The sequence below is a fragment of the Rhincodon typus genome, chromosome 1 (genome assembly GCF_021869965.1).
Source record: "Rhincodon typus isolate 14 chromosome 1, sRhiTyp1.1, whole genome shotgun sequence".
In the NCBI taxonomy this organism is placed as follows: domain Eukaryota; kingdom Metazoa; phylum Chordata; class Chondrichthyes; order Orectolobiformes; family Rhincodontidae; genus Rhincodon; species Rhincodon typus.
Genome location: NC_063332.1, coordinates 150,339,424 through 150,348,867, shown reverse-complemented (window position 1 = coordinate 150,348,867; position 9,444 = coordinate 150,339,424). Strand labels below are relative to the sequence as shown.

General features: G+C 37.0%; 1 protein-coding gene across 1 annotated transcript in view; it reads right to left on the bottom strand.

Annotated features, from left to right (window-relative positions):
• Window positions 1-2,851: 2,851 nt before the first annotated feature.
• LOC109934529 (La ribonucleoprotein 1B) overlaps window positions 2,852-9,444 on the bottom strand; it is a 192,131-nt gene continuing 185,538 nt past the window's right edge. The window contains exons 23-25 of the mRNA XM_048609725.1: window positions 5,955-6,117; window positions 5,591-5,718; window positions 2,852-4,701 (exon numbers count right to left, since the gene is read on the bottom strand). Of these exons, the coding sequence (XP_048465682.1) occupies window positions 4,453-4,701; window positions 5,591-5,718; window positions 5,955-6,117 (540 nt within the window). The 3' untranslated portion in view covers window positions 2,852-4,452. The remainder of the gene's footprint in view (window positions 4,702-5,590; window positions 5,719-5,954; window positions 6,118-9,444) is intronic.

The following is a 9,444-nucleotide window of genomic DNA, read 5'->3' as shown; positions in this document are numbered from 1 at the left end:
AGGACAGACCTGAAGAAGTCTATAAAATGTATAAAAATGCTGTACCTCTTTGCAAAAATCAGTGCGTCATTGGTCTCCCTTCTGATTCGGAGAAGATTCCTTTAACCCTCTCCCTGCATGAACTGAGTTTTGCTTGAATAAACATCTTCCACTTGCCTGAATCCTGTCTGCCTCCTGAGTTTTTGTCCCCAGTCAGGGGTACGCTGCTACACACTTCATCCCCGGGATCATTCTTGTTAATCCCTTTCTGGTCACCCTCCAACACCAGCACGTCCTTGCTTGGATACGGGGCCCAAAACCGTTCACTATTTCAAATGCAGTCTAACTAGAACCTCATACACTCAGCAGTACATCTCTGCTCTTGTATTCTAGCCCTCTTGAAAGGAATGCTAACGTTGCTTTGGCTTCCAAACTGCCAGCTGAACCTGCATGTTAACCCTAAGAGCACCTTTAACTTGGGCTCCCAAGTCCCTTTGTTCTTCAGATTTCTGAAGCCTTTATCCATTTAGAAAATAGTCTATGCCTCTATTTGTCCGACCGAAGTACATAATCTCTTATTTTCCCATATAGTATTCCATCTGCCATTTCTTTGCCCACTTGGAACCTGTACTAAGTCCTTTGCAGCCTCACTGCTTCCTCAACACTACCTCCCGCTATCTTTGTCATCTGCAAACTTAGCAACAGTATCCTCAGTTCCTTCATCCAGATTGTTAATGAAAATAGGAGCCCTGCAGAACTCCACTAGTTACCGGCTGCCATCCTGAAAAAGACCTTAATATTCCCACTCTGCTTTCTGACTGTCAGCCAATCCGCTATCCATGCCAGTACCTTACGCCTAACACCATGGGATCTTATTTTATTTAACAGCCTTCAGTGCAGCACCTCGTCAAAGGCCTTCTGGAAATCCAAGTAGATCACACCACAGGCTCTCCGTTATCTAACTTACTCGTTACGTCAATACATCCAAGAAAAGCATTTCATTCACTTTTGTTTAGTAGATGTAAAAGAAAATGCTTTCTGGAAATAATGTTTTGGGGAGGAAAGCGAGCCGTTTACAACTGAACAGCTAAAATAACTACTGCAGATACGAGACTTGCAGAGTGTTGAAAGTTGAAACTGTCTGCAGCATTGGGCAACAGGAGAAAATGGATAGGCTCCTGTTTGAAGTGAAGTGGATTTACAGAATTTAAGTAACTTGCAGTTTTGGAAAAATGATTACTTTGTTATTTGCCCTTTCAGACCATTTAATGTTGGCACTTGGGTTAGAGGAAAACTGTCAACTTCAGTGTGGAAGCTACATAAAGAATAGACGTCACCAATGCAAACTTGTGACTTGTACAAACTGTACTAAAAATGAACCTAACCTGTATTAAGATTTATTATAGGGTTTTTTGTGATAAACAGTTTTGAAGCTATGCTAGATCTGCTCGTTTCAAATATTGATACTGATCTCTATTTATAACTAGGGAAAAACTGCAGTTGAGATGACAGACACACGATTTCTTAAATAGCTGAAACCTCCAAACTATCTCAAAACAGATTTCAGAAAATTCAAACCTACTGAATTGTCCAAAATGTGCATTGCCAATTCACTATTCCTCTGCTGCTGCCTGATCTGTGTTCCTCCAGCTCCACACTGTACTGACTCTGACTTCCAGCACCTGCAGTTCTTGCTATCTCCTAATCTGTTAGTTTATCCTGTTTGAATTTATGGGGCTAATTTTATCCAATTTCAATGGTTAAAAAAACATGTATATAGTTCTGATTTAGGATTTAACATTAGATATATGCCAATTAATAGCAAAATGGATTTAAAGGTTACCTGACCCTAAAACTCCTGTAGTACACATACATGCAACCCATCAAGACAAAACCCTGGACAACTCGGTCATGAGCAATGCTATCTGTGACACCCTCAAAATACAACGATTTCACCAGTGGCATGTGTGGGAGCACTTCAGTGATCCAAGAAAAATAAATCCACTGCAATCAAGTCAAAATAGAAATAATGTTGTGCACCAGATTCAAACCTTTACAATGCTCACTTGATCCATGTGTAATGTATTCTCAAAACATTGAAGTACATTAATGATCGGTGGGAAAATACATCTGATGCCAGTGTATAAAACTCATGATTTGTCGTGTGTATGAGTGATAATGTAATGTATTTACAGATGTACACATTTTTATACATTCAGCTCTTAGAAGTATATTCTTTTCATAAAATTATCAAGGCACCATTAATTCAAAACCGCTGAAAAACTCAGCAAATAATTTTTCCAATTGTATACTTTTTCCACTGCTACTCTTCCACCTCTGATCTTTACACCCAAGTGCCAGAAATCATAAGGTACACACAATTCATGTAATATTTGGAACCGAAAGAATTCAGTTACCAAGTCCCATGTGGTAACAAAGGATGAAATAACATGATGTTGAAATTCTAGTTGATGCAGAAGCATCCAAGGTGATGCTGTAAATATTTCAGATTGCACAGACTGACCAGAAAGAGGTAATCTACGACAAATTTAAGTGACTATTTGGATCTGGCTAGCCAGCAGTAAAGATAAGGCACTTCTCCACACAGAAGGAAACAATCAGAAATCAAAATACAATGAAATCCTGTTTTCCACCCTTACTGGTGCCTGGCTTGAGTAGCTTTGCAAAAGCCTGGGAATCAATTTGAACAGTACAACCAAACAAAAAATAACAATCTTAAAATAAATTCAGAAATGTAATGCAAAGTGGTACCTACATTTCAAAATTTTAAAACTTGGTCTACAGTATTGAACAAAGTGATAGTTTTCTCCTCTGTCTCATGTGTGTCTCCAAAGAATCACAGTGCAACCAGTTATATTTTGTACGTTTTTATATGCATTTTTATAAAAGTCAAGAAGATTGCCACAAATTACACACGCTAATGCTAGATGTGCACAATTATTTCATTAGATGAAAAAAATTAGGGTAAATATTCTAAACTGATTACTTTAAATGGTATATACAATCTTTCATCCAAGTATTTTACAGTTGCTTCGTTCAGCTGGGTTTAAGCCTGGATTACACATTAAGGTATGATATGCATGCTATTTCAGCAAATTAAATCATGTACAGCTGCAGCATATTTATAATGGTAGTTATGTGGATTCCACACTGCTACTGTCCATTCTAGCCCTCTGATTACCAGCAGAAATTAATGTATACTGCCCAGACTTTCTTACATTCAAGTCTGAACATATAGGAAGACCAATAGATTGTTTTCACTGGTTGCATTAGGATGCTATATACTTAAATACAATAAATGCATTTGATTTTGAAGATTTTCCAGTAATTTTCACAAATGTGAATAAAACCCTTCAAGACAAACCAGCAACCCACCCCTCTTGCTAAGTATAATTTAAAATAAATGACACTGTCTTAATAATTACTAAGAGCAAAATTAAACAAAACCACTTCAGCAAATGAGCACTTAAGTTTTTTTGTAAATTTTCCACAAAAATTAACATTTTACAACAGTATAATGGCATTAAAAAAATTACAAATCGATTGTAGTGCTTCACTGAAAGCACACTATAAGCATAAAATAAATGAGATAAAACCAAACCTCCAGTACCTCCTGAAGTGAGAAAAATCTTATTTTATCTTCATCTGCATAAAAAGATGCAGTAGATAATTTAAGCAGTGCAAGATATTAGTGATTCAGAAGACCATTTTTTAAAAAGCTGCACAATCTCCTTTAGTTATACTTTCATTCAAGCCCAAACCATCTGAGCCATTCTGTAACAATTTCCGCTAAATTTGTCAATAACTGTAACCAACTGCTTTAAACCTAAAACACACTGCATCCAGGATGATGCACAACCATTTTCAACACACTGTTAATTAGTTAAATTATTCATTGAATTACGTTGCAACCCTGGTTATACCATCTTGGATGTAGTAGATTTTCCTTCCAGATTTTATTCTCCCTACCCAAGCAATTTCAATTGTACACTTCCCAGAAATAAATTTATGTACTCTGATAAAGACATATATAATTAATAACAATAGGAGGAACTGGCTGCAAAAGCACTATGGTAATGGACTAAAAAATAATTTTTCTTCTTTAAGAAGTATGAGAATCCTCATTGAAATGTAAGGCATCCCAAATTCAAATGTGTAATTTTTGCATATTGTGCAGGAATGCGTTTCTGTAAACAGTAGTTCAAGGTAATCTTGAAAATCAAAATGAGGGGTGTGACAAATTGATTAGATTCTAAATTCCCCTTCTCCAAAACAGCTGGCTGAAAGCTCAAAACTTGGACTTAGTTTTACCCCACCCCAAAACTGAAAGTAATATGAATATTTTCAAGTTTTTTTTCTTTCATTGAGGCTGAGTCTAAAAAACTGGACAAGGTCCTTGAGCTTAAAATACTGATGCGATTTGTATAAGCAAGGAGAAGTGATGCAGAAAGTCTATTTCTCAGGGGTTTCAGGTTCAGTGGTAGTCATGGCAACAGTATTCTGGCTCCTATTGTCCTCAGATTTCCCAGATGATGCATCCCATTTGGAAGGGTTTGTTGAAACCTGAGGCTTATTGGTGAGGGAGGGCTTAGCAGCATTTACTGGTTTACTAGAAGAGGTGTTTGATTGATGTCTTCTGCGACTACTGTCATCAGCTCCAGAAGAACGTCTCTTTCTACCAACCTCATCACCAAACGGGGGCTAATAAAATGGAAAGTTTAAGAACATTTTAAGCAACAAAATAGGATCAGAAGTATAATTACATTATGCACTAGAAAATAAAGCTCAGAACATTTGAGTAAAATAATTATCTTTAAATGCTGAAGCATGTAAGCAGAATATTTGAAAGCAGATTAATAGCTTCAAGATAGTAGTGGATATGTACTAACCAGACTTGAATAAAACACAATCATTTCTGGCTGAACATCAGGCTTAAACAATCAGATTAGCATAAACAGTTTGCAGAATTTCCCAGTTTGATGTAATAGAGACTATTGATTGATCCAGTCGTCAGAAATGGACTGGGATAGGGCGGCTGAAGCAGTTAATTGTATTTGTGTGGAACCTCAAGTACTTCACATTAAGTGAGTTACGTAGTTGATGGCAGGGCTGCTGGTTATACTACATGTAGTTTGACTACATTCAGGCCAAACCAAATTTGTAAAGGTTTTACACCCTGTATTTGCATATACACACAAGAGTCAATGCCGCTTCCAGATATGAACCTTGGACAACTTCTATGACACCAAAACGAAATGGTGCTAAGTACAATTTTGGTTCAGAATGTGTGTACATTAAATACATAGGCACCATGGGCCAAGATGCAACGCACTTCTAAATGGAGATCTTGAATACAGTAGGAATGGAAGAAGATTGTGACCAAAATAATCGTACATTCCCACAAAACTAATCTTCGTAGCTGACCCTTCAATTCAATGGTGACAATTATCATTTGTCTCCACATGCTGACTGATGAACAAATTACCTAATTATAATAATCTTAAAGAAAACATTTTGAACAATTCCTAAGTAACAAAGCAAAGCAATCTCCTTCTGTAACAAATAAAGTACAAATGCCAAATATACTTACATCAACTCTGAAGTCTTCAAGTCGTTTGAACTTACTAAGGTATTCTTGCAGTTTGGGATCAACTGGTAAATTCTTTGTTTGAGTGTACTTGAGAAAAGCCCAGAATTTTTCTAATCCGTACAGTTGGCCTGAAAATGAAGCCCTCAAAAGTCAGTATTTCCGAACTAAAATGACTCATAGTACAAGATTACTGTAATTTCTTTACAGGAACTGAAGGCCGAATAATTTTCATGCCTTCAATTAATCTTCTACTCTTACCATATGCATTTGTGAAATGGTTTCTAAAAGTAATGAATTTCCCCTGTAACGTAACTACAGACTATATATAGAAAGCTGGTATTTATTATTTTGAAACGACAGTTACCTGCTTCATAGTCTTTTACAGTTTCTTCTTGGAAGTCCTTGAATATATCATGTCGAAATCTTCTTTCTAGTCCATAACTGTAAAATCTAAACAGGCACTCCAACCCATACCTGTTAAAAAAAAACAAACACCAAAGTGGAAAAAAAAAGTCAAATATTCTAAACTTAACACGATAAAAAAAAGGCTAGGATAGCAATAGTGTTAATGTTTCAAAACGTTGCTGCATTCATTGACAGTAACTGTTAGAAATCTTAACCTTGTATGAATCAAATAAGTGTATAACACAAGTCAAGTCCTGCATATATTTTTATCTAGTGGGAGCCCATTAAATCACCTTGTGGGGACAAAGTGGAAAAAAAAGGAAAAGCGCGAAATTACACCAGTATTAAGTTTGATCTGTATACTGGAAAGTTCCACAGTAAAATCACCAGAGATAGAGAAGCAAATAATTTTTCAGATGAGATTCAAAATACTTATTAGTAACTTCTGCATATCTTTTGCAGAATGAAAGTCAGTGTTATATTTGCATTGCTTTGATTTTCAATCTGAATGTTTTAAATTTCTCTAGACACAGATTGTATTAGTTATCTCTAGTTTTACCATCCTTCTCCAGAGGAACACTGAGGGAGAAAGTATTATGTGTTATCTCTCGCTTTCTAACAGAGACACCTCAAAGAAGAAAGACCAATGTTTTTTGAGCCTGATGTGTAATACCTTTGATGTATAGGCACTGTTACGATGTAGAAAACAGAGCACCCAATTTGCACTCAGCAAAATCAAACAAACAGCAATTGATAACGTGTACTGAAGATGTAGAGTGAGGAATAAAAGTAAAGCCATTTTTAACATTCATTTACAGATGGTTTAACAGCTCATCTGAAAGCCAGAACATCTTAGACTGCGCAGATCTTCTCACTAACAAAATAGGAGTAGGCTGTTTAAGCTGTTCAAGCCTGCTCCACCATGCAATATGGTCATGCTAATCATCCACTTTTTCCCCCCATATCTTTTGATCCCTTTAGCCCAAAGAACTATATCCAATTCCTCCTTGAAAGGATTTATTGTTTTGGCCTCAACTGCTTTCCGTGGCAGAGATTCCACAGGCTTACCACTCTCTGGGTAAAAAAAATTCATCTCAGTTATAAATGGTCTGTCTCATATCTTTAAACTGTGGCCCTTTGTCTCAACTCCCTGGTCATTGGAAATGTCCTTCCTGCATTTACACTGTCCAATCCCATTTGAATTTTATAAATTTCCAAGATCAGCCCTCATTCTTCTAAAGTTCAGTGAATATTGTCCTAACTAATCCAGTCTTGCCATCCCGTGAATCAGCCTGGTAAACCTTTGTTGCTCCATAGCCAGAAAATCCATCCTCAGCTGAGGCAGACCAAAACGGCACACGATACTCCAGATGTGGTCTCACCCCAGTCAGTGGCCAGTTCAATCATCAGAGCGCTCAACTAGAAGAGGCCAGAGCAGATGCAAAGCAGATTACAAGGGCTTGAGCGGATATACAGCAGATTTTAGGAGATATTGCCAGGAAGGTCGTCTTGGTTGTACCTGCCTGCTAACTGTATTCTTTTTACAAGACTCATGCCTATTTTAAAAATATTCTGACTGCTGTTCATAAAACCAAAGTGAATAACATCACACGTTCCCCTCTCCTCTCCCAGCTCGTTGCCAACTCACTTAATCTACCTACTTCTCTGCAGCCTGTCTCCTTCTCACAGCTTGTGTTTCCATCTAAATTTGTACAGTGAACAAACACATTACTTTTGAGTTCCATTTCTTCATTCTCCACAAGGATTTCTCCTGTTCCTATCTCTAAGGGATGATTTATTTTAGATACTCTCTTCCCTTACACTTTTGGCCAATTTACTTTCATTCTTCTCCACCCATTTATCAAGTAATTTTTTAGCTTCCCTTAGGTGGCTGCAAAAACATTCCCAATTTATATTTTGTAATGCCAAAAATCTTTTTTTTAAAAAAATCAAATACAACCCTCAACTTTCTAAGTTAGCCAGGATGGATCTTGCTTGCTAATTCCACCTGCCTGCAGTGAAATGCATTTTGCTGAAAATTTTACATGACTTTAAGCAATGTACATTTGTTGTTTATTTGTCCTACCTTTACTCTATTTACTCAATCAACCGCAACCAGCCCCCTTCTCACATTTATGTAATTAGCATTATTTACGTCTATGAATGATATACAGCAACTGGGAGCTTGGGACAGACAAGGAGTGGACAATATTACAGGCATTTCTCCTATAACACAATATAGTCACGTTCTTGTGTGACCTTGCGCTATAGAAAATTGCATTATAGGGAAATTGCTATACTGTACTGCAGAAAGTTTGCATTATCCAATCAGCATCCAGTATTCAATCATGTTACTGCCAATTCATGTTAACAAAAAACGTGTTATAGCAGAAATACCTTAGCGTTTAATAGAACTCCCAACATTTATTAAATATATGCAAAATCTTGACAGAGGACTTCACTTATACCTTCATCCTTCAGGCACCAGTCCCATGAAAACAGACATTGTGACACAGTTGTATATGCATATGCTCAGGAGCTATTGTTATTTCTGCAGTTAACCTTTTACTCTAACAACTAAATTTAAAATTCTTTGGGTTGGAGTATGTTGCTTTCAAACTTAATATTGAATTTATTTGCAAGGAAAATTTGAGCAGGTTGGACTTATACTCACTGAAGTTGAGAAGAAATGGCAGGTGATCTTATTGAAACAAGAGATTGAGGGCCAAAGTACTGTAGATGCTGAGACAAATAATGTTTCCTCTCATGGAGGAAATCTAGAGCCAGGAAGCACGGTTTAAAAGCAAGAGGTCCATTTGTGGAGACCAGGAGGAATTTCTTTTGACTTTGGATTTTTCTTTTCCAGCAGGCAATGGAGGCTAGGGTCATCGAATGCATTCAAGGCTGAATGGACAGATTTTTGACAGACGAGGGAATGAAGGATCATTATAGGAACAGACAGGATAGCAGAGTTAAAACCACAACCAGACCAACCACAATTTTTTGAATACTGTGTTATGAGCCCAGTTGATATGATTATCAGATAAAGTCAGATCCTGGACAGGAACCTGGCTTGATATAACAAAGTGGTCTCTAACCGAAACGTAAGGAGGTAGTGCTGCAGCTTTTGCTTCAACAATAAAACAGAATTTTATTGAAACAAGAAACAAGAGAATAAACCACACCATCTAATTATAATACAAATTCAAAGATTTGTAAACATTAAATGTATAAACACGATACACTCCTTTGCACTCACATTGGAGTCCCAATATTGAGCACCTCGGTAGGTTTAAGTCATTTGTGACTCCTACTTTTAGACTGGTACGACAGATAGCTTCCTTCTGGAGCCGTCATACACCTGCTTAAATGTACTCAGTTTGAAGTAACCTCTTCAGAGTTTTATCCTAGTCTCGGACTGACACTAACTCCTCACTCAAAGGTGACAT